General features: G+C 40.0%; 1 protein-coding gene across 4 annotated transcripts in view; it reads left to right on the top strand.

Moving 5' to 3' along the window:
* The first annotated feature begins 1,150 nt into the window (after positions 1–1,150).
* Positions 1,151–25,785, top strand: part of suds3 (SDS3 homolog, SIN3A corepressor complex component) — a 46,819-nt gene continuing 22,184 nt past the window's right edge. Inside the window, exons 1-9 of one of the 4 annotated variants that reach the window (XM_028825315.2) lie at positions 8,603–8,654; positions 9,519–9,626; positions 9,728–9,797; positions 10,110–10,165; positions 15,456–15,527; positions 16,036–16,055; positions 18,780–18,936; positions 19,096–19,191; positions 24,145–24,206. In XM_028825315.2, the coding sequence (XP_028681148.1) occupies positions 8,618–8,654; positions 9,519–9,626; positions 9,728–9,797; positions 10,110–10,165; positions 15,456–15,527; positions 16,036–16,055; positions 18,780–18,936; positions 19,096–19,191; positions 24,145–24,206 (678 nt within the window). In that variant the 5' untranslated portion in view covers positions 8,603–8,617. Of the gene's footprint in view, positions 1,173–6,479; positions 6,704–8,602; positions 8,655–9,518; positions 9,627–9,727; positions 9,798–10,109; positions 10,166–15,455; positions 15,528–16,035; positions 16,056–18,779; positions 18,937–19,095; positions 19,192–24,144; positions 24,207–25,785 lie in introns of those variants that run through there. The other 3 variants (XM_028825318.2, XM_028825316.2, XM_028825317.2) reach the window with 3 other exon arrangements.

Raw genomic sequence — 25,785 nt, 5'->3', positions numbered from 1 at the left:
GATTATCTCAACAAAAGTCCGATTCAAAAGAAAACAAAAAGTTATTTTTTTTGTTTTCAGTATCCAGACAACAGTGCTGCCATCATTGAGTGCATGGCAGCAACCAACAATGGGTAGGGTGCCAAACCATCATAGAGCACACTCGTGGTCACTTATACCAGGCCATCTCTGAGCCAGAAGTTCACGTAAGGTAGGTATATTTTTAGGGGTTTGAGAATAAAACCAACTTAGTCAAGTGAAGAACGAGGAAACAGCACCAACACAGTTACTGGTTCATGATTCAAACCCAGTCTCCTGTGAGGCAGCAGCACAGATCACAGAAAGACTTACCATTTATGTACTCTGCAACATTACAATAGTCTTTTGAGATTGAAATGACATTTACCTCTTAAGAAATATTTTCAGAACTTCATTACATTATTATTGATTGTATGAAGCAGACAAAGGTTTTATATCCCCACAATATTTTTTACATTAGGCTATGTAGTAAGAGGGCAGAGTTTATGTTTATAGATTAGCTACACTCGTTTTTTTTTCCCCAGATCGTAATAACATAGTTCAAAGGGACATTCTGCTGTAGATCTGCATGAACACCTATCACTGTGCCATTGGTCAGCTCCTAACCCCACCTTAGATCCTTATCACACTAATAATTGAGACATACACTTAGAGTGCACAGCAATTTCTGTTTAGAATTCACTACTTGACAAAACTGTGGTGAACTGTCTGGCACCAAGCCATTCACAAGCTTTCTCCTTCAGGATAAAGAAAAGGCACCTAGCATATTGTACAGTTGCCTGATAAGCAAAAGTGACTTAACTGGTTTTTGTTTTGGCTTCACAGATTTATCTCAACTTTGTACCAGCATTACTGGCAGCAACACTGCACCATTGTGCTATCTTCCCACATGAATGTGAAGGCCACAGAGGCGGGTATGTGGAAGTGAAACTTTCCAAAACAGTAAGCAAGGCTGGTTGGTTTTAACCATTCAGAAAACAGTAAGAAAAGCTGCCACTCACCTATATCTCAGCTGTGAAGCACTATCCCATTGGGTTCTTTTGTTTTTTTGTATTGGGGAAAAAGCTGCTTTTTGAGTAAACTGAGATGATTGGAAAACTGAGGGACTACTTGTACTGTACAAGAAGAGAGAGGCGCCCTAAGAGCAATGTTCAGTGAGTCTGTTTTTATTTTATATAGCACATTTCACAGGCAGCACTATTTCACTTGGGAAGTACAAAACTAGGTTTGGAGAAGAAAAACTTTAGAGTTGATCCTGAACAAGATCAACTGTTTAAAGTTTTTCTTTACAGAAAGACAGAGAGCCAGAAAAGAACTAATAGGATAAAGCTGATTAAAGAGATGGAGCAAAACATTCTCTCCTGGAAAACATTGTGCTAAGCTGTGTCCTATTTCAGAAAAGCTGGATTTTTATTTCCTTCGATGTTACTCGAATAGGTGATACTGTTTATTGAGGTCAGATGTATGTCTCCTATTCTTGCCTTTCTTCAGTGGTGACTAAACCACAACTGTCCAGCAGATTGAGACTTAGTGTTTGCCACTGGGTGATCCTGCACTGGCTCAGTGGTTGCCACTCATCTATACTGCATAAATGTTTATTTTTTAAGTTGCATCAGGAGTCACAAGGAGTTGCATCACAACGCTTTGAGAAGGCTACTATCACGAAATCTCTTACGTTCTATCCATCCATCAAATCAGCGCAGGCTACAAGAAAAGGGACAAATCTGGATGGTGCACTGGTCCTTTACAGGTTACACTCAATTACACACATCTGTACCAAGTTATAGTTTTGGAAGTCCGTTTAGCATAGGTGGCTTGTATGTAGAGTTCTATTTTGTCATTAGATAGATAGATAGATAGATAGATAGATAGATAGATAGATAGATAGATAGATAGATAGATAGATAGATAGATAGATAGATAGATAGATAGATACTTAAGCAGTAGTGTCTTGAAAATTCTGAATTGGATAGAAAAAGAGTGAAGGATAATGTGGTAGTTGAGTTTTGTCTGGATCAAAAAGGTAGCTGCAGATCTTTAGTAATATGTTGATTTTGTGAAGGAAGATTAAAAAAAAAAATTGTGTCATGTGGTTGAGAGGTAATGAAGGAACAGAAAAAAAACAAATGGAGGCACCACAAAGATGAGTGAACGTTCCCTCCAATTGGCATAATGAGGTTTTGCAATAATTAAGGCTGACTTTGTACAGCAGAATGTTTATTCTGCCTTATGGTTTATCTCATCAGGATTGGCTCTGTCTCCCCATAATTCAATACTGAAAAAAGGATTCAGAAAATGAATGGATAACAGCCATATAAACTAAATAAATTAAACAAATAAAAGTACGTTTCATCTTTTTTAAGCATGCAACAAAATCTACTGTGAAATAAACTTTGTAATACTCCTTACAGGTAAAGACTTATTTTAAAAATAAGCCTTTAAATTTTCATCTAGTGGGCAGTTAGCAAGGTGCTCGGGTGATGGTCTTTTTCTGTATCGCAGTGCCCTCTGGTGTTCGATGAAAGTGCAAGCACAAGAAATGTCATCAGTTTAGTGCATTTATCAGCAGGAGACAGTACTGTACATCACTCTGACCATTTGGAAACAAATAATTTGGGTGTTGCAGTGGTGACATGTTTAATTACAAGATGCCTTTTTTGACTTCAGCCTCTTTTATATGTTTTGTACTGAGCACAGTTAAATTCCAACTTGCATTTGCTACTCATGTTCAATATGCAGCACGGTCTTTCTTACTGGACAAATCTCAGAACAGTTTAGGGTTAAACACTGCTTAGTTACCTAAGTAGTTAGTTCTCCTATCCTGCAGAAACTCTGGTTTGTTAAGGCTAGGATTATAAGGCCTACTAGTGCTGCTGTAGACCACTGACTTACGGGGATACTGATGACGCCAAAGTAAAGACTGTGACCAGGACCCTTAAGTAACCTATTCTGTAGTAAACACAGTCATGTTTGTGGTGGTGGTTTGGCGTCAAACACTGCTGCCTTACAGCTCCAATGATGTAACATTAGTTTAAAGACCAGGAAACTGGAGCTTTACAAATTCTCTCTGCTGTAATGTATTATTTGGTGGGGGGGGGGGGGGGGGGGGGGGGGGGGGGGTATAAAGGTTCTATAGTTTCCCACACCCCACACACTAATGGGAGGCATTAATCCAGGACTTCACATTTGTGGCTATCTGCACAAACTTTATTTGATATGGAATGACATTTTGCACTCCGCTCCCTACAACTCTCATTTTTCCCTTTTCTGTACCTGCTTATCCATTGTGGGGGTGCCCAGTCTATGTTGATGCTATCAAGTAAATCCTGGACAGGGTGTCAGCTTATCACAGAACATACTGAAATTCACTTATACAGGTCTAATTGATAGTCACAATTTAACTAAGCTGCTCTGCTTAGGGTTATGGAAGGAAAACAGACATACCTCGACAAAATAACACGAACACCTATGGAGAACGCACTATTACCACATTAATATGGCTTGGCCGAGATATGAACCCAGTCTGATATAGATATGAGGTAACAGTGCTAACCTCTATGTCACTAAAACCTCCTCCTTTCCCCACAGCCCATTAGCAGGAAAACACAGATCTGGGAAATGGATGCAAGATTCTGCTGTACTGTTTTTACACACTTACTGTTTAAGAGATAATTCTTCTTCTAACACAGTCATTTAAAAAAAAAAAGAAAAACTTGCAGACTGTGACTAATCCTCATCCTAAACAGCATTCACTATTATTCTACAGCTCAATCACAAGAACATGAGAGTGCCCGATATTTGCAAAATATTACTGGAATATCCTTTAAGAGGTCCCAGTGTTTTATTAACAGAGGAGTCAAAAGCTAAAACATTAAAGGACTCTGTGAGCCCCGTTGTGAGTATTCTGCCTTAATGCCCATATACCCGCATGGGCAAACAGCCATCCCTTAAGGATCCAAGAATTCTTTTTATCAAAGGATTCTTCAGCAGAATGTTAGCAAGTCCAAATCAGAATGAATGGAAACATTTAAAGGTTGAGTTTGTGAATGGCCTAGCCCTAGGCAAAACCTCACTGAGATGTTCTGCCAGGTCCTAAAACAAGAAGTTCCCATTCAAAAACCACAAATGTCACTGACATTAATCACTTTTAGCAATTACTGATTAAAAATATTTAATGTAATGCTAATAAGATGTAGGTTGTTAATGTATCAGATCTTTGATGCACCATTCAGGGAACCGCAGTTGTCTATTCTCTTACTTGACAATTCTTTTATTATTTGGCTGGTCTTTGGAAATATTGCTCATAAGAAAAAGATTCCTTTTGTTTGCAAAACCTTTTCAGATGGTTTTAAACTGGTTTTGCTGGATCATCTCCTACTGAAGCACAAATGCAAGATTTATTGCCAGTTTTCCATATGGATCCAAATATCTGTCATCTAACTTGCTGAGGCAAGCAATGACTTAAATGGTCCTGCTGGGAACACCTAATACAATGTGTAATGCCCTTCTAACACTGCCTGGTGGCGAATCATGTAACACGTCTACTCTGGCTTAAGGTTAACTTGGTATTCAAACTACTTAATGAACTAGAAACCTTCTTTTGGCACGAATGGAGCATATTTAATGACATGGCTTATATCTGCTCCTGCTTTCCCAAGTAAGAAACATCTAAACGTGTAAATGTCACTTTTCTAAGATAAAACAAAATGCTTTGTGGACTATTAAACAACATATTCTCAAAATGCTGCCCCCCCCCCCCTTATAGTTTTAAATTGCATGTAAATTAAACCCTTCACTATTTTTGGGGAGTACAGACATGGGGTAAGTCATCAGACTAAATTATACGTTCCAGAAAGTTAACAAGAATTACTTTCTAACTAAAAAATAAATCCAATGTTATTTTATGTAGCTTTTTCACAGAGCATACCATCTCACAACATGTACTCAAGGTATTCCATTCAGAACAACAAGATAAAAGTAGAATATGCAATATTTCAAATATTTTATACACTAATGGAATATTAATACTGCAAGAGACCAAACAAGTAAAAATGAGCTGATAAGACATACTGTGTGTGCAGACTGATAAGAAACTAAAGAGTCAATAGCAGGAGTTATCACTGAATAACATATTCAACTGCCACCTCTAACTCACTGTTTGATTCCAATCAAATCACTTAATCTGCCTGTGCTACAAAAAATTCTGTAATATGTTACACTTTTAATACACTACCAGCAGAAAACTCTTGACACGTCCAGAAATGTTAATGTTTTTGAATGAAATTGATGCCTTTTTTTAACTCAAGATAGGATATTACTAGTGTTACTGTTACTACTTGAAATGGCTGATTTTTTAAATTATTCAAATATGACTTCACAGTCATACTTCAAAAGTCATTCCTTTAGTACCTTAATGATCAACTCTCTTAGCTTATACCTGTGTTATCTGCAACAGAGAATAGACAATTCTGGGATGTTGGCCTTAGAAGACAGAGTTTCAAAGAAAAAGCCATATGTGAAACTGGCAAGAAAAAAAAGAAAAGGTTAAAATGGGCCAAAGAACAAAGAAATTGGCCAGAGAATGACCGGAAAAGCGTATTATTGCTCAGCATCTTGGAGTCCTCTTTACTGCAGTTGTTGCAGACAACACTGGTATTTAGCTATCCAGTTTCCATGTCTCTGTTATATACCATTTGATATGGGGTTTGAAAAAGTAGTGCTAATGTTTGTGATGTACCATCTGTTAGAATGAAAAGTGAAATTCATTTTAACACTACAAACATTAAAACATACATTTCAATAAATGGTACACTGCAAATATTAACAATGACCACGTTGAGGTCCATGTTAATTACTTAAGATTTCAACTTGTCTTAGACAAATAGCACAGGCATTAGATACCTAGCCTAATATCTGCACAAAACGTTGAACTGTATTCAACTGAGAATGCCTTTCGGTTGGGAACATGGAATTCCACTTATACCACTGATTAGTTCTAAATCGACATAAGCAGAGTAAAGCCTGTTATGCAATTACTAATATATTACTTGTTTGTTGGTACGTGCTCTTTTAAACTGGAGGCCCGCGAAACGCAATTAAACTACATGTCCCAGAATGCCCCTCGTCACCCTGCCTAACTTTCGCCTAATTAGAATAAAAGCGTAATTATGAGAAAGTGAAATTTTTTAGAAGCATTTGTGCAAATGGATAAAACATATAAAAGTCAAGAAACGTATTAAGTAAACAATAACATTCCAGTAAAACGGTACAAAAAAGTTACACAAGTTGACGTTGTCAGCCGAAATGGATCTACACAGTAATTTGGTGCCTTCGGGAGTTCTATAATAACTGCTTACAAATCATAAACAATGACAAATATTTAAGCAGAAAACCGACTCGGCTACGCGACATCTGCATTCAGGCATATGTACCGCCTGCCCTTGCCGTTCGAGGGGGTCCTGCGTTCCCAGGTGCTTTTGTAGTATTTTTTTTTTGTCAAAGGCGGCGATGTGTTTCTTAACGAAGTCAGTTGTACAAGTTGCTGACGTTTTTGTTGTTTTGTGAAGAAAGAAGGATGACTACCGCGTTGCTGTCCCGATGGTGGACTACTACAATGACGAGGAGGAGCTGGACAGCGTAGAGGACGACGAGGATCGTAGTTTCAGGGGCAGAGACTCGGAGGAAGGTACACGAAGCACCTGGGGGTTCCCTTTCTTTTTGTTTATGTAATGTTATTTAAGCAAAGAAAGAAAAGAAAATGAGAGAGGACAGAGAGAAACTTCATTGGAGTCTTCCTCTGTACTGCCCGTTATGATTATTTTGGGTTCAGATACGAAAGTGTTTGAAGACGCGCGTTTTCAGATAGACTCTGGTGCTTCCTGTGGGGCAGGGTAACATCAGCCAGGGTTAGTGTCAGTGGATGGGGGTCTCATGGCATCAGTGGAGGTGTAAGATAGAAGGAAGCATGGACGAGGGCAAAACAGGATTAACGGCGATGGGAAGGGAATCGAAAAGGTATAGCGTAGTTGCAATATACAGCTCGCGTGATCATGGCCCCCGCAGAGTGGTAAAGGAAAACGGCGAGTTTATCATCTTCGTTGCCGAAAGAATATACTCCATTTGCGAGTACAAAACAAACATAAGCAAACAGAACATTTTTGCCAGGAACAAACTTAACGGTAACCATAAGTTACTAAATTTAATAAGTATATTCAAAATTAGTTTAAAAAAAAAAAAAAGCATGCTGGATATTAGTGATGCGCAACTAGTCAAGTACAGCAGAGGCTGTCATTTCCACAATAGGTTTTAGATAATTCTACCCGAAGCTTGACAATGTCGCAGCCCTCTGTATTTATACAGATATGTATTAAATGTTATGGTCTCGATCATTTTGTGTAATTGTTGTATGCAGTGCGTACTATAGACAATTTAACATTAGCAATATTGCCAACAGAGAGAGAGTGTTTCACAAGAAACTTAAACCGTATATTTATGATATTCCCTGAATAATGGATGGAGACGGCTGTTTTTTTTTTATATATAGATATCTCAGTGCAATACCTTGCCGTTTTGCAGTTACGCAGTTTTACACTGTCCTGACGACGAGACTTGGCACTTCTTGGCTGCTGAGGAACTGAACTGAACCCAGGCAAAAAAAAAAAAAGGGTTGGTAAAGATTGACAGAACGTGTCCCGCCCCACTCTCTACTCGCTGCTCCACTATTGGTTCATTAAGGGAGACGCCTGCGGACGGATGTGTGACTGGATGAGACAGTTGTCAATCACATGGCCTGGGCTGCTGCTGCGGGTGCAGAGCAGGACGGGAGAACCGAGAATTGAGTGGTCTTCCTCCGCTGGGATTTGGCGACCTTAACATATTTTTTGTTTGTGTTTAATTCTGAAGCTCGGTTGTCCGTAACCGCTTTAAGGGAAAGGGGTCTCGTTCTGGAATGACAAAAATACAGATCCGACCTCGGCTTGTACACGCAGCCAGTTATAAACGTCGTTCCGCAATTTTTTTTTTGTGGACAGCAAAACACTCGTTTTTTAACGCGCTGTAGAGATAAGCATCCACTACGACGGCACAAATTAAGGTAAAATAGGCCACGGTCTATCCCGAGGGAAAGTGCGGCTTAGGATTGGACACTTTATGCCTCTCCCACTCACTAACAAGTAAAAAGTAATCCGGCGGATGGGATTTTTATTTCGTTTTATATATATATTTGTATAAATGTGTTTTTTCTTAATTGATCGAACAAGCTTCACGGAGTCAGACGCCAGCTGATTTTCGCTGTTGGCTGAGCACCCTCGAGACTTCGGAGTGGGAAAGTCTTGTGTCCTGCGGGCCGGGAGACTTGACTGGCTGATAGCGTATCCCGGGTGATAAAAGGGGGCGTTTATCTGGAACCTCCAGATGCGCAGCCGGCTATCAAGACTCCGACTTATAGTTAGTTGAGCTACCCAGTTTTGCTTTTCGTCATGGGAACAGTGCAAAATTAGCCAATATAAGTCTCGATTTCTCCATTTTTGTATATTATAAAACCCAAACCCTGTGCCTCAAGTCTGATCGTCAGCGAAGCAACGGGGACCTAAGTAGCTGAATGGCCGGTAACGCACACATGCTAAATCGCAATGAAGGTAAATTAAAAAGTGCTTGTGCTGTTAAGCTGGACAGTGTCTTCCCTGTTTTTCTCTCACTTTTTAAAATAACCGTTATTTGTTTTGTTTGCTTCATTACCCAACGTCCTTGCTTGGTAGCATTGTTAAAGATCAAGTGGCCTCGTGAAATCATCACAAATTTGCTGAAACATGACAGAAAGATCAGTGACATTTCACGCTGAAGCTTTCAGAAATGCATTTAAGCATCTCTTCGGGCTCTTCCAGCATGAATACGATTGGTAGTTTTGATGTTTTCTTTATTTTGATTGCAAGCTGCTTATCTTGGCTTTTAAATAATTGGTTATGATCAAAGAAACAAACCTGTGCCAATCAAATTTGTAGTTTTTTTTTTTTTTGGCTAAAGATTGCATGTTTGCAGATATGTGACTGGAAATGGCATGCTGGAAAAGTATGTCATGCTTACTGGATTGGCTGCCTCCGGAACACCATGGTGGCACAATTTTTACATAAAGTTCCACCATTATTTGCTTACGTCAGATATTGTGTCAAAAACCGCTATTGGGTAAGGTTTCTACTGAGCATATGTTTTGTTGGACAATTCCTCCAATGCTTCTGCAAGACACCTCATACTAAACTTACTACCAAAAGTTCTCCATCCTATATGTTAAGTATTTTAATTCTGTGTAAGATTCATTAGTGTACAGGTGTGTTTGATCTTTAATTTTATTTAATAATTGTTATGGTGTTGTATCACAGGAAGAATAGGTGGCATGTTATACTAGTTATTTATGCAAACCTAAGAAAAAAAAATACTCCAGTTGTGCAAAGCCACATTGACAGTGCAGTCAGCATTTCACAGCCCTGTTGTTCTCTATGCAAAAGGGACACTTTGTGGATTGACAAAAATCTTGGAGGGGACCTTCACCCCTAATGGACAAACATCACAGAGTGGAAACATGGAAAAGCCCAAAAACTCCAGAGGGCATACCGGTACCTTTTTCAGAGCAATTTAAACACTAGTTAATGTAGTGAGATTTCCACTTATCTGGACATTTTGTTTTTTTTTTTTTTTGCTTTCCAAATTTTTACAGACACAGAAGATGCTAGTGAAACGGACCTGGCCAAGCATGATGAGGATGATTACGTAGAAATCAAAGAACAGTAAGTAAATGTACACAGGTTTATATTTTGTGACTTTAGCATATACTGTACATTCTGTTGCTCCGTGTGTGTGTGTGTGTGTGTTTTGTGTTTTTTTTCTTTCTGATACACTGACTCACATAAAGAGATTGCCGATCTTCTACTGAGTGTTGTACAATAACCTCATGTTGAGATGATTATCTTGCTAGAAGCTTTATTGAAATGTAAAAATGATAAAGCAAAAGCTGGTATAAATTTTAGCATCTTAAGTCTAATAAAAATCCTGAGGAAATGCTGCCTTATAACTTTTATTTATTTTTTTTAATTGGATAGGATGTACCAGGAAAAGCTGGCATCTCTGAAACGACAGCTGCAGCAGCTTCAAGAAGGTAAATTTACTTAAAATGAATGATGAATGTTATTTGAATCAGAGTTGAATAATTCTTTTAAAGAAGTCTAATTAGTAGTTGGAATATTCATTTAGTAGTAGAATTCGAAGCAATTTTTCAAAGTCATTCCCTGGAACTGTTAATAACCCAAATGTTCTGGTGGGTGGGGACAAAAGTTTGACTTGCAAAAGGTATACACAAGGTTTATTCAATACTTCATATTTCACATCAACTGTATACCTTTTAGAAATACTGTATATGTATAAAAACTCGTCTCAACCCTAAAGAAAATCGCACAAAAGTAACTAAAAGAAAGTGTGAGTCTACCGTTACATCTCCTCTCACTACATATAAAACAATGACAATGAAGTGGTTCAAAAGATAAATCCAATTATATTCTTAGTCTGATCTTTCCCGGCTGAGGGCACTGGAGCAGGTGCTCATCCCATAGTCAGTAATAAATAAGTGTGTTCTCAATTGTGGTGACATCATTAAAGAGAAACGTAACATTTTCAAACCCTCTTAATCTCGTTCAATGTAACTGGATCTGCAGCCTCTCGTAGCAGCAGTGAGTGCAAAACAGAAAACAAATTTCCCTGGACATGACACCAGTGGAACAAATTGTAAACACAGTCAAATCTTACACGCGTGTCTTTGGGATCCGGTGGCCATCATCAATGAGCTGGCATTCCGGCCGGATTGGCACAAGGTCCCTTACCCATCCAGGAGGCCTTTTTAATGGAATGACGGTTGGTGACCAATTGTATAGACTATTTCCCCCCCACGACACAATAGGTGGCAAGTCTCCTCTACTATGGTGCTCCATGGATACCTGCGGAGCAGGCTGGGCAGTGTGGTCCAGTAGTGCAGCCCAGTGTTGTTCCAAGGGTGCCGCTGGGGGAGCAGCAGGAACAAATTGTCCTCCCTTAGAAGAACCTCTGCCTGACCTAGAAGTACCTCCTACTTGTGTTCCTGGGTCTGGCATTAAAGCCAGCACCCAAACTCATCCAGGTGAGCCAGAGTCGGGTGGATGTAGCCAAAGCATGTCTGGAGGAGTTAAAGGAGGAGAGACGGAGAAAATCAGAGGAGTTGTGCTTGTGCAGTGTGAGCTGCACACTTTGAACTGATACTTGTGTTGAAGGGATTGGAAGCTCTCTGGCACCTCCTGCAGGTCACAGGTAGAAAAACCGAGTGTACTTATAGAAATACCCATGCAAAGTGGTAAACATCCCACCACCACCACACAGGACGCTGGAGTCTGATAACCTCCTTAGAGTTTTATTTACTTCTTATCAAAACTTCAGTAGACCAAGGTGTGCCTAGTGTCCACCGTTGTAGTGATGCACATCCTTTGTGTGACTTGTTTCGAAATGGCCACCAAACCACAGTCCAGTGTTGTAAGTGGGACGGTAGAAGCGTGTTACTTTGCACACTTGACATTTTTTCCTTTTGCTTTAGCATGAGAGGGTAGAAGGTCCGTGTCTGTCCCTCACAATCCACGGTCCTCTTGAGGTATTGTGGCCTACTACAGCGCCAGGCTTGGTGACTTCCACCTTGTCCCTGACACAAGCAGCCGTTACAAAATTGTGAACAATGCTTGGGGGGGTGGATGACATGTTTCTTATCCTTCCACGTGATTGTCATTATTTTGCCTTTTTGCCAGACGCCTGCTTTCACCAAGATGAACCTTCAGGCAACCAGATTCACCAGGCATATTATGGCGATGTGGTTGTGCACTGCAGTGCTATATGCGTCAGTTTCCCCATCTTGGTCAAAATCTGATGACCAATTCACATTGCCATCACTACTGCTTGATTCAGCTAATGGCTCCATTTTGAGTTTGCTCTAAAACTGGCTTTACAGCTTCTCATTTTCATACCGTTTGTGTTGTGGTACCACGTGTGAGTATTGATGTTACCTTTGGCAAAACGCAGAGAGATAATTCCTGATTTTTTTGCAGTGTAATGTTATTTTAGCCACTAGATGGCAGTAGAGTACTGCCCCTAGAGCAGTGATTCTTAACCTTTTATGAGTCACGGGCCCCTTTTAGTATCTGATGAAAACTATGGACCCCCATTTCCCAGAAATATTCACATAAACACAAATTTGCATGCAGTGAATATAATGTACTTTGTGTATGAGACAATCAAATCTCGATAAATAAAGTATTATTAAACTTTAAGGTAGGGATGCACCGATACCGAAACGGGTATCTGGTATCGGCCTCGATACCACATTTTCTAAAGTACTCGTACTCGTTAAAAGTCCCCTGATACCGGGGACCGATACCACGGTCTGAGAAATGTCTATGTTTGAGCGGCGTGTAAGGGGTTAATCACAGGCGCCGAGTGCCCGCCCCCAGGCCCCGGCTGCAGCTCAGAGCGGGGAGAAGGCGAGGCGAGACATGTCAGCCGTGTGGAACTATTTCAAAGTGAATGAAGACGACAAAACAAAGGCGGACTGCAAATTGTGCTCAGCGAAATTGTCCAGAGGAGGCTGAAAAGGTAGCGCATTTAACACAAGTAATTTTAATCAAGCACCTAAAATCCCAACACGACAACGAGTACAAAGAGTTTACCCACGCTTGTAAGCCAACACAACCCACGCTGCAGCAAACTCTTGCAAGACGAGAGAAAATGTCCAGAGACAATCCACGTGCTGTGAAAATAACACAGGCAATTATCGAGTACATTGCATTGAGTGACCAGAGGTAGAAAATGTGGGATTCCTGCGTCTCCTCCATGTTCTGGAGCCCAGATATGATGTCCCAAGCCGCCGCTACATGACTGACACGGAGCTGCCTGAACTACACGACTCCGTGAAAAAACATATCCACAGCCTACTGCAAGCCTCCTCTGCGTTTAGTTTCACCACGGATATTTGGACAAGCAGTGTTAGCCCCGTGTCGCTAATTAGCCTAACCTCCCAGTGGATAGACGAGAGTTTCTTGTTTTTTTTGTTAAATTATATGACTAAAGCTGTTACCTGTAAATTTAAATCATGTTTTTATTAAGTACTCGGTATCGGCGAGTACTGAAATGCAAGTAGTCGTACTTGTTTTCCAAAAAAAGTGGTATCGGTGCACCCCTACTTTAAAGTAAACAATCTGAAAAAACACTCCTTTTTTTATGCAAGAGGTAATGGCCACTCATTATAATTATGAAATACAATCCTCTTGTGCAAATTAAAACAGATCTACTGCTGCTGCGTTTTCTGCTACCATTACTACAACTGCTACTACTTCATCTCCTCTAAATCAACAGTACCGGGCTGTATAGTGAATATATATAATATATATAATTTATGCCCATATGGGGCTGGGTGGTCTCATGGTCTGGAACCCCTACAGATTTTATTTTTTTCTCTCCAGCCGTCTGGAGTTTTTTTTTGTTTTTTTCTGTCCCCCTGGACCTTACTCTTACTGTGTTAATTAATGTTGTCTTATTTTAATTCTTACCTTTTATTTTTCTTTTCTTTATCATGTAAAGCACTTTGAGCTACATTATTTGTATGAAAATGTGCTACATAAATAAATGTTGTTGTATAAATGTTCATTTTGATCTGACCCTCACGGACCCCCTGTTGGTCCACGGAGCTCCAGTTAAGATTGCCTGCCCTCGAGTTATTTGGGCTTAACACTGTAAAGAAGATCATTCCACGTCACCCAGAGTCCCGCTCGAGGTTAACACCAAAGAGCTTAAGTAGCAGTGCTGAAAACTGCCCCTGTGCCTTACCAAAGAACAAATATTGCAATTAAATTAGCACTCTGATGTGCACCAAATTCAGCCGAAAGTTTAGCAGTGCAAGTAAGAATTTCACTATATGTGTAACCATACAGTACTACTTCTGTTTTTTCAATATAAGTATTATGTTAAGTAAGTTCAGCTGTAAAGTTAGTAAACCAAAGAAGGGAGTAATTGCAGAGCAGGCCGTAGTCCTCTAAATTAAGCATGGTCACCGTTGACTTCTTTTCTCTTGGAAGTTAGCGATACTTTGTTTTCCTTGTCCTGATTTGATGAGACGCTGTATGTAGAATGTGTTGTCTTGCATTGCACAGCCTGTGACAGGCCTCTTGTTTGAGTTACACGAGCGTGCTGCTGGCTCGTATTCAACAGTTTAGCTTACAAGACCCTCGCTGTTTAACTACTTATATACTGTAGGTGTAAGATCAAATTTTGATGTGTGAAATCACTTATGGTTGTTATAAGGCCAGCACTGAAGAATAAACTTGGAAAGTTAGGCTTAGAAGGCAGCAGACTATTCACTTGACTGCTCTGAACTCATTAAAACAGAAATGCACCATAAAAGAATGTGCAGATTGTGAGTGGCATTCACTCTGCTTGAGTGTTCGGAAATGGTCTAAACCTACCAAGGAGGACTTGTCAGATTAAACTGCAGCTTTCATGTTCCAAAGCAGAATAGCAAATCACATGCTTAAAGTGACACACATGCACTTGGTTTCTTCATCTATCCATCCATTTTCCAACCCGCTGAATCCGAACACAGGGTCACGGGGGTCTTCTGGAGCCAATCCCAGCCAACACAGGGCACAAGGCAGGAAACAATCCTGGGCAGGGCACTTGGTTTCTTCCAGACTTTAAATGTGATATTCAAGCATTTTGGAATATTAGTTTTACCAAAACAATCCTCATCATAGTTTGATTCCACCTGTCACCGGCCCTCTGTTATCCTGAAAAAGTGTTCAGTCCAAGTCTCCGGCAAAACATTTTATCTGATTTATATATTGGTTTCTGTTGTGGCTACAAGGTGTTGAGCTGCTAAAATACATTTTTAAAAATCCTTTACACCCTTCAAAGCAGTGTGCAGCTTTATTTTATGTTTTTGAAAAATGCTTGTGACTGGTAATAAGCAAAGCTAGTCTGGTTTTGATAAGATGGATTTTACTTTATGTCTTACTGATTTGTAATTGTTTCATTGTATGTTGCCAATGTTGGGAATCTCATTGCAAGTCAATGCACTATAAAACTTGAACTTAACACTTCATTTATAATTTAAAGCCGGGAATTACACTAAAATGAGCAGGAGTCAATGACAGATTTCAGGAAAAAAAAAAAAAGCAATATTTATGTATTAGGAGTCTCTGTAGCGGTACATTAAGTGAATATTCATAAAACTCGGCCTTCAGTCGTCTGTTTACAGTGAACCTTTAAAAAAGGCAGACTGCTATGTAACATCTTTGCCTTTTAGTGTTTTGTAAAATAAGGCTGTCAATGTTCTGGGATTCATTGTTTCAAATGACATATTTGGGTGTACCAATGTATCCGTGTAGGTACGCTACAAGAATATCAGAAAAGAATGAAGAAGCTGGACCAGCAGTACAAAGAGAGACTGCGCAATGCAGGTGAGATTTTTGGACCGCACATTTCCTTATTTATGCTTGTTATCATTGGGATGTGAGTGGCAAGCTTAGAGGAGTCCATCACATTCTTCGGGGTTACGAGTTCCTGTTCATCCATGATGTGTGCTTCAGGAAGCTAACACTCCTAGGGAACTGAACGGTAGACCGTCCGATGAAGAAGAGTATTGTTGCTTTTCGTTTTGAGCAGGGACGTGGAATATTATATGGAAGCCTGCACTTATTTAATGAGTTATTAACTTGAATGTAAAGGAAGAGATTTTGTAAGTGCAGTTAGAACAGACTGTGTTCTAGGTAGTGTGTGTTAGTACCACTTGAGTGTGAGTTGTATTGTCTGATTTATTAGTGGTCACATGTACCTGTCCATTATATTTTTATTAAAGTAGGAAACACTTCTTTGCCTCTTTACAGCAGTAAGAATATTTATGATTTTCCATAAGTGAACGGCTCTGCGTTATTTACTGGAGCTGTTCTGTTTTTTTTCTTTCCCCAGATCTTTTCCTTCAGCTTGAGGTGAGTAGAAAACCCTTCTTTCTGTCTTTATTAACCAGTGTTCCTTTTGTTTTGTTTTTGTATCGTTAATAGGCATGGAATAAATGGCATATGCATTCAATTTTATTTTGAATCTTCTTGTTTACATACAAATTGCTAGAATCTCTCAGCCATTTTTACCACTGCCTCCTATTTTAGAATTCTGCGTGTGCCTCATTTTATTTTTTGCTACTGTCCATTTGCAAATGGCTGACATGTAGTTAAAGTATTAACATAAGAAGTTTAAGATTACACATTGTGTGTTTCACATAGCTGCTGCATTGAATGTTTTCAGATTTCTCTCTATCCGTTGGCCTCTTCATGGCTTGTAATATGAAGAGCATCTCTGGTTCCCTATTCGAGTTTATAGTCCTTTTCACTGTGCTGCTAGTCTTGTGTAATTCTATCACTTTGGTAAAACTTTCTCTAGCTTGGAACAAAGATTTCTTTTCTAAGTGACTAGGGGGCTTTGCCCCCTGCTCACTTCGCTCGTAAACCCACCCCCTGGCCTGCGCTATGCACCAGACACTTCAAGTCTCTGAAGTATGAGAAGGTTATACAGAAAGTGACTTTACTCTTGTAGACCAAACTGTGAGATATTATAATCTTACTAGGGGGTTTGCCCCTTGCTCGCTTCGCTCGCCAAACCCCCCTGGCCTACACTATGCATCAGCCACTTCACGTCTCTGCCGCTCGCATTGTGAAGTGGAGGGTTGGGGTTTGAACGCACCCCAAAGGGACACGGCTGCTCCTCCGAAACTCCCTCTTAAACGGTGATACAATGGGAAACAATTAGTCTGTTTTTTACCTCCTCTTTGCTCGATCAGCTGCTGGCTTGCTGCTGCCGTGCCACGTAATCTGCATCTTATGACAGAAGTGCGCCACACATCACCTTATGTCTATATATTCATTCTCTTTTCATCAATATCTCATTGAATTTTGATTCTGTGCTTGTAATTACATTGTGGCAACACAATGTATAACTGCCCGTGAGTGAATATCGTTTCTTTCTCTGTACAGTACAATTCAATTTATTTTTGTATAGCCCAAAATCACACAAGAAGTGCCGCAATGGGCTTTAACAGGCCCTGCCTCTTGACATCCCCCCAGCCTCGACTCTCTAAGAAGACAAGGAAAAACTCCCAAAAAAACAAAAATGTGTCTGACAATAGCATTCACACAAATGAGACATGATTGAACCGTGTGGTTATGTGGGCAGGACTTTTCCAAATCTCTTTGCATAAACTCTTGTCTTGCGGGGCTTGAAATTTTCCTTCGCGAGATTTCACTTTCACCAAACAACAAATCTTTTTAATTCTCGCAGATACGCCTCTTCATTGGGAAGAAACATTACTTTTCCCTGATAGTAACACGAATTAAATGATCTACAAGTCTCTGTTCCTTTATTTCACCGAGTAATAGTTTCCATGGGCGGCACGGTGGCGCAGTGGTAGCGCTGCTGCGTCGCAGTTAGGAGACCCGGGTTCGCTTCCCAGGTCCTCCCTGTGTAGAGTTTGCATGTTCTCCCCGTGTCATGTGTGGGTTTCCTCCCACAGTCCAAAGACATGCAGGTTAGGTGGATTGGCGATTCTAAATTGGTCCTAGTGTGTGCTTGGTGTGTGGGTGTGTTTGTGTGTGTCCTGCGGTGGGTTGGCACCAGGGCCGGATTTTCCTATAGGCTAACTAGGCTTCAGCCTAGGGCCTCAAGATCAAGAGGGGCCTACATTCAAATTGTTAGCAAAATTAAAATTACACTATTCTAAAAACAGTGAACACTAAAACACTGAACCGAAAATAAGGAGAAATTCTACGCATATGACTAATAAACAAACATAAAAATGTATTGGTTAATCACAGTAATGATGTATTTTATTATCTCTCATGTAATTTACAAACTTAAAAATGGAAGGTGAAAGGGCCTCATAAGTGGAATAGCCTAGGGCCTCTTTTCATATAAATCCGGCCCTGGTTGGCACCCTGCCCAGGATTGTTTCCTGCCTTGTGCCCTGTGTTGGCTGGGATTGGCTCCAGCAGACCCCCGTGACCCTGTGTTCGGATTCAGCGGGTTAGAAAATGGATGGATGGATAGTTTCCATTTGTTAGCACTAATGCGATCTTTACTATAATTTTTTTGAGACTTTTGAATTTTCGTACTTCCATTATCTCTGACCTGCTCTGCATATGTACCGTGCCAACGTTTTTGAATTCTTTACGACATTCTACTTTGTCTTTTATTTCCAGCCCCGGGGGACATGAAAGTTATCTCTCTGAGAAAAACACGTCTCCTCTCCTTCCAACCTTCCAAGATTTTTTTTTATAATAGAGTGATGTATATGACAGACCTCATAAGTTTGTTAAGTTATTTGTAGTAGACAAGAAAGGTCTATGGCACATTTTTAAAATTCTGCGGCTTTCAAATACACAGTTGTTAAGAAGTAATCAGGTTTTGTTATCCGTACATTACATTTATTTATTTATACACTGTTTTTAAGTTTGGTAATAGTTCTCAACACCCTCTCAAGTCTGTAGTACACAGTCATCGTGTTTTAATTGTTGGAGATACAGCCAGTAAAGTTGGTGAAATTGGAGCTGCATTAGTTTAACTATCTGTAGTATTTGGTGTGGCCAGGAGAGGGCACTGTCGCACTGTCAGTTTGCATTTTTCCTTGAAGAGATTCTGAGTGTCTAAAGGATTGATTTTCACAGACTGAGCAGGTGGAAAGGAACTACATCAAGGAAAAGAAAGCGGCTGTAAAGGAGTTTGAAGATAAAAAAATAGAACTGAAGGAAAATTTAATTGCTGAACTAGAAGAGAAAAAAAAGATGATAGAAAATGAAAAACTCACCATGGAATTAACAGGAGGTACGTAATGAAGAAAAAACTTTTTTTAGACAAAGAATTAGAGAAGGAAGGTTATTCTCCTTTTTTGTGATTCCTGTTTTTCTGTGAAAACACTAATGAATGAAAACTGTTCAACTTTCCAAAAAAAAATTTCCCGTTTTTCTTTTTTTCCTGTAATAGATTCTATGGAAGTTAAACCAACTATGACAAGGAAGTTAAGACGCCGTCCAAATGATCCAGTCCCCTTACCGGACAAACGACGGAAGCCAGCCCCTGATATCCTTCTGACTGTTTGTTGGTACTGTTGTGTTTTCCCAGGTGGTCCCTGAGGCACGTGTGGGCTATAGACGGTAACCGTTCAGACCTGGACGGCTGCAGGTTTATTAAAGTGGCTCTGACATGTTGGAGTAGTGTCGTATGCATTTCTTACACATAGAAACTATAAAGTGTTGCACTTGTGCTTCTAACAATGCAGCTCACATTCCTATTTTACAAGATGGCAAAATTTTGCTGACATTTTTGCATGTTCTCTTTCAGCAGTGACATGCTAAAAATTGAATCACATATATAAATCGTATAAGTTAGCGTTCATTTAATTGGGCTGTACCGCTTACAAGTAAAATCTGTGGTTGAACTTTCCTGCCTTGTACTAAGGGATTGTCTTTCCAGTCCAGCAGCATTTGGCTGGAGTGTTCTTATTGTGGCCTAATCCTTATTTAGGCATCATGGAAAGGCCTCTAAAATCTGATGGCACATCCGGTCCTTAGTGAGAGGATTCTCTGGCACTGCTGCAGCAACACTTTGGACAGCATTTCTGTCTCGAATTGCTGTATAAGTATATTACGTGGTGAACCACCAGTCAAGACGGCTAATAAATGCTCAAGAATAACCTCTTTCTTTAGATGCCTCGAGATGCAGAGGCAGCTTTCAGATGATTTTAGTGGCGTGGGTCTATTCCAGGATGTCTACCACCAAAGGAATTGTTAAGTAGAGCGCTGCTGCATTTTGCTCAGGTGTGTGTTGTGACTCGGTGCTAGTTCATGGCCTTGGGAGGGTCTCTGTGTCGGCTAGTAGTCATTTAGAAGCGTAGTCTCCATCAAAGGAAGTGACTCTTCTGTACCACAGCTTCTTGGCTGCTCTGGCAACGCGTCTTTTCAGTCCTTTGCCTAAATAATGGGTATGTATTTTTGGGAACTGTGTCCTACAGAATTGGATTCGCTGGCGGTTTTTATTTTAAAGAGAATAAAAATACATTATGTGCTGTCTAAGGAAGTGTCTCCATTTGTGTACCTTTGTCAAGACCAAGTACTTTCCAGTATTGTCATCTTAGAAGATTGTAAGAGCTTAGAGAAGAAAACCTGCATTTCCTCTGTGTGCAAGTGTGTTTTGCATAGAACAGAAAAGAAAAGGTGAAATTAGCCAAAGTCCACAATGAATGCCACAATTCACTTCTAAGGGGAGAGAAAGTTTCAGTTGAAAAACGTCCGGTCTGTGAGATGTCCAAGTGAAACGCTGCATTTACAAGAATAAATTTGGCTGGAAGGAATTTAATTTGGTTTAGCTAATGTAACAAAAAAAGTCAAATTGCCATACAGTATCAGAACAGCATTACTTTGTGTTTAACTAATATATATTGTGACATATTAAGGTCTCCATGACCCCTTTAACCCTCAGACCAGACGTCAGACACCAGATAAAAGTCCAAAGATGAATATTTATTATAATAATAAAGTGCACAAAGCACCACTACTCCACACTATTCTAATAATTAATAAACAATAATCAATCAATACAATAATCCTCCCCACTCCCTGACGTGTTGCCACCCTTCCACCCAGCTCAGTCTCTGGGCTTTCCCCACAATCCTTTTATACCCCCTGACCCGGAGGTGTTCCTGTCCAACAATCCACAAGTCCTTATGACTTCCAGGTCAGGGTAAAAGTCCTTTTCCTCAACCCGGAAGCACGTCGTTTCTTCCTGTCATGTGATCATGACGCACTTCCGGGTTACAGGGCACGTAAGAGTCCTTGAGCCTCCCTGCAGCGTCCTCTGGTGGGCCTCACGGTGTCCAGCAGGGTTGGGAATAAAAACTCCATTGTCCATAATTCCCTGTTGGTCTTTGGGGCACTTCCATGCTACAGGGAGGGCTCCATCTAGCGGCCTGGGGGTATTGGCCGGCCATCCTTCACACATATATATATATGTGTGTGTGTGTGTGTGTGTATGTATAATATAAAAGCCAAATACCATTGACTCGCTCATAATGAAATCTCCCGAACCATGAGGACTTGGAACTTGAAATTTGGAGTATAGGTTTCACTAAGAAATGGTTTTTAAAATTTCGTGGTGCAAGCACAAATTTCTTTGTTTTTTAGACCTGCCTGTATGTCTGTTGGCTTTTCATGAGAGAACTACTTAACGGATTTAGATCTATTTTTTTTTTCTATAATTTGCTTGAACATTTCAGTTGATTTTGCGACTTCTCTCATCACACTAAGAATCGTAGTTCGCTTGCAGGAGTGATATATTCACACTAATCCGAGACAGAGGCTGCAGGCCGAGGGGAGGAGGAAGCGTGACATCAGGAGTGGGGAGCCGGGCAGGGCGAAGCTGTGGGGGATGGCTAGTTTATTATAAACACATGTAGATATATTTAGCTTAGTTTAGATGACTCTTTGGATCCAAATGGAAAGTTTATTCATTTTACAGCTTTTTAAATATTACTGTTGTGAAATCTGGTAGTCTTGGGTTTGATTGACTTAAGTGCAGACAGGGAAGAGTGGGGCACGCAGGGTGGAACAATTTAAAAAAATAAAAAAGTAACGATCTTACGTTTAGTCGGCGAAAGTAGAGTAATAGAGAGAGGTGGCCGCCAATTACTTTAACAGCAGTGCAGTTCTCTCGTTATCTGTCCTTGGTAGAGAGATTGTCCTACGGCACAGTGATTAAAAAAGATCAAATCTAGAAATTCTCCATTGGTTTCTGTGACCCTTGGCTCGCTATAACTGACCTCTCAAAAATAGCCTCTGCTGAACGCTCCTGACTGTCTTGAAGTACCAAGTAAGGCAACTGGATGTTTCGATGCTTAGGAACTTGAAGTTCTTTATCGTTTAATGCCTGACCACTGACATTTAAGGTGAAATTCCTTTTTATTTTTGGGTTAATTGCTATCACACAATTGGCATTTGAATGTGGACGTGAGATTGGTGACTCCTGCCTGTTTGCTGATGAGGTGGTGTCTGATATTATCAAAGGAAGAATCAGTGGGTGAACTTTATTTTTTGTTGTTGTCAATATTTTAAGCAAAAGCATCATGTCACGTACCACCCACTTGGGAAATGAAAGAGAACCCTAGTAAAGTTCAGTTCATTTGGAAGCAGCCCTTAACCTCCTGTGCAATGTGTGATCTTTCTCCTTCGCTTTATCGTCCTTGCCACATTTGTAATTTCTAAATGTGTTGGGCATTTGAAAAATTTTTTTTTTTCCAGTCAGTTTCTGCTTTTTTTCATTAGGAGAAAGTTGTTTATTTGCACTTTGAATAGTTTCTTTGTCATCTCTAAACTTTGTTTGAACAGCACAAGAAAAGTTTGAAATGAAGCTTGCAGACCCATTTTATGATCAATAGGGGCTGAAAACCTTTCCCATAAATGGGTGATTTAGTATGTGCTATTATTAGGCTACGGATAAAAGACACGTGAATCTGTAAAGCATGGCGTGTATTTTAACATTGAAGCTCTGCCTGTTCTTGGATCTTGAATTTATTTTGTATGCCTTCAAGAAAGCTGCATGAATTTTGTAGAGTTCAACTGGCAATATTTTTTATATATAACTAGTCATTTAGCCCGTTACAATAACGGGCGCTAGAACAGTAGTGCATAAACATTAGTAGGAACAGTTTATATTAAATGGCAAGGGACTTTGACCTCATTCTGTTTGTTGGTCGTATTTTTCTTTCTTTTGTTGATGTTTACTTGCTGAGCTGACCGTTCTTCATGGGCTGCTGCCGTGTATTGTGTGTCTTTAATTTTCTGTGACAGTAATACTGTCTTTATATGTCCGCTGGCTTGTACGTCCGTAATATACCTTTAATTTTTTCTGGCGGTAATACAGGCGTGCGCGCCGGTAATATGCCTTTAATCACCTCTGACAGTAATACTGGCTTGTATGTGGCTGTAATATGTGTCACTGTATTGTGTACCTTTAATTTCCTCTCGCAGTAATACTGGTTTGTATATCCGTAAAACGCCTGTAATTTTCTCTGACAGTAATATCGCGCATCGCACCGTGCCCCACGCATGTGCACTTCACCAGAAGACACACATACACAGACACCTGGACGCACACAGGGATTTTATTAAAGAGGATACGCTACTGTGGCTGGATTTTAAATCGCCTGTAGCTCACAAACTGATTGACCTGAAATTAGATACACATATACTATGTGACATCTACTATCCACTTTCAGGGTGATGATTGTCCTCCAAGGTTGTTCCTCATTTTATGTTCATTTTATTTTATTGTAGAATCAACTCTTGGCAGTGACCAGCAGTGCGGCCGTGTGGCACATGCGTACAGGCGCCATTCTCATCCCTACCACCTTTGCCGTCACTTACCACTTCATATCTTACATCATTCTTGAGGCAGATTGAAGACTTAAGTGCCAGCTTAAGTGAAAAATTAAGGTAAAAGTACTAAGTAATTGCAACACAAACACTGATTTAATCAGTTTTAACGTGAAAAGATGCTGATGAAAGAAGAGAAGCAGCGGGCCGCTAGGGTGGAGGAAAGAAGAGCTGCTCAGGAAGCAACAAGCGCATCAACCTCTGAGCAAACGAATGGTAAACATACAGAGAAAGAGGATGAAAACTAGGAATGCTCAAGTCAAGTTACTGGTATTCTATAACATCTTTGTATACCTCTGACACCCTTTTTTACTTTGTTAAACATTTCCATCTTCCGCTTGTAGCCAAAAAAGTTCAACTGGTTGCCTGCCATTTATACTTGAAATGTGAGGTGGTTGATCCAGTGATCTTGGAGGACAGAGTGTGCCATTTTGAGTGTGGTGTTGTAATTACTAAATATTAGAAATCTGAGTATGTCTCTGAACAGGCCTGTCTTCTGCAGCCATAGCACATTAGTTGTTTTCATTATACCACACAAAGTGTCCCGTTTGATTTAAAACCAAACAATGAAAGGTCCTGCTTTTTCTGCTTCCTTAACCATGAACACCTCAGCTAAACTACATGCTCACAGATGAACAGATAATGGAGGACCTGCGAATGCTGAACAAAGTAAGTCTCGTCAACTGTATGCTTAGAAAAGCTCGAATTCTGTATATTTTGTTTTAATCTGAATTGACAACTTTAATAGAATGGGGGGTTAGTTTACTCAAGGAGCTGAATCCTCCGGGAATTGTTTTTGTGCATTGTTAACCATGGATACTTCCGTCATTTTGAAAAATGTGTTTTTTTTTCTTTCTTCTTAGTTCGCTCTTGTCCTTCTGTCATTCTTGGTCTTCCCTTCCACTTAGCTTTAAGCACACAGCATGTTCAGAATTAAACTAGTTTTGAGTTGATTTGAAAGACGTCAAAGGAGTGAGACGAGTTTTCTTTAAAGTGATTGTGCTTAATTTGATCAGTGAGCTTCAGTCTGACGTTATACAGTCGCTCTTCTGTTTAAAAGAAAAGCAGAAATTGAAAGCATCAGTAGAATGTGAATGGGCTCGACCTTCAACATTTTTTTAGTAGTTTTTTATTTTATTTTTAACATGGCTTACCATTTCAGAAGAATTCTAAATTTGACTGCTTGGCGTTGGTCATCTTTTTCCTTCAGCTCGTTATAAGGTGCTTTCTGGCTTCATTTTCTGTAGTAAATGTAGTGACCAGCTGTATTGCTTTATCTACACAAATTAAACTGAAATTTGACAAAAGCGCAAGAAGAGCCAAGAAGGAGATGGGCTGATATGTAATAGAAGTTAATTACAGGGAAGAGAGGATGAAAATCGGAATAACTGCAGAAGATAATAGCAGGGGGTGTAAAACCTTCTTAGCCAGTCCACTTACTTTGGCTGCTTAGCCCGTCATTGTTCAGAGTGTAGCAACCTCCCTTTTTTATAGAGTAAGTCTCATTCAGTTTGCATTTGCCATTATGTCAGTGGTTTTGTTGGCAGTTTTCTGAATCCAAATGATCATAATTGAGGTAAAATGGGCACCACATGGTGGCGGTGCCTCACAACAAGGAGGTGCTCCATGTGATGAGTTTCCTTGTGTAGCTGTGGGTTGACTTTGGGTGCTCTGGTTTCTTCCCACAGTCCAGTGACATGCCAGGTTGGTTGATTGATTGTTGATGCTACGTTGGCCTACGTTTGTGAGTACATTCACTCGCGATGGACTGGCACCTCGTCCATTGATTGTTCCTGCGTTGTGCGCAGTGCCTGCTGGGATAAGCCTCAGCTTCACAACGCCCCAGTTAAAATGAGGGTCCATTCATCGTAAGCATTTATAGAACGAGTTGATGGTGTTTCACTTTAAATAGAGAAGTTTACTCTCTAAGTTGGTTTCTCTTCCATCTGTCTGAATTTGAGTAAACCACAGTGTAAGAATGAGGTTTGAGGCTCAGAACACCTGAGATGTGTACTGCTTGGAATTCTGGAATAAAGATTTTTGAGTAGAGGGGTAAATTTTTTTCCCCCTCTTTAAGTGACGTTGGAATCCTCCCGTGTATATCATTCTGTTGAATGAACAAAATTTTGTTGTTGTTCTAATATCTTTAGAAATACTGGATTATTTATTTTAGCCGAACATGCATAGGTTAACACCACACTATTCAACTTTTCACGCTATTTTCAATTGTAGCCTTATTTACAAAATA

The sequence above is a fragment of the Erpetoichthys calabaricus genome, chromosome 18 (assembly GCF_900747795.2).
Source record: "Erpetoichthys calabaricus chromosome 18, fErpCal1.3, whole genome shotgun sequence".
In the NCBI taxonomy this organism is placed as follows: domain Eukaryota; kingdom Metazoa; phylum Chordata; class Cladistia; order Polypteriformes; family Polypteridae; genus Erpetoichthys; species Erpetoichthys calabaricus.
Note: the sequence above shows the minus strand (reverse complement) of the source record. Positions and strands in the feature narration are given on the sequence as shown.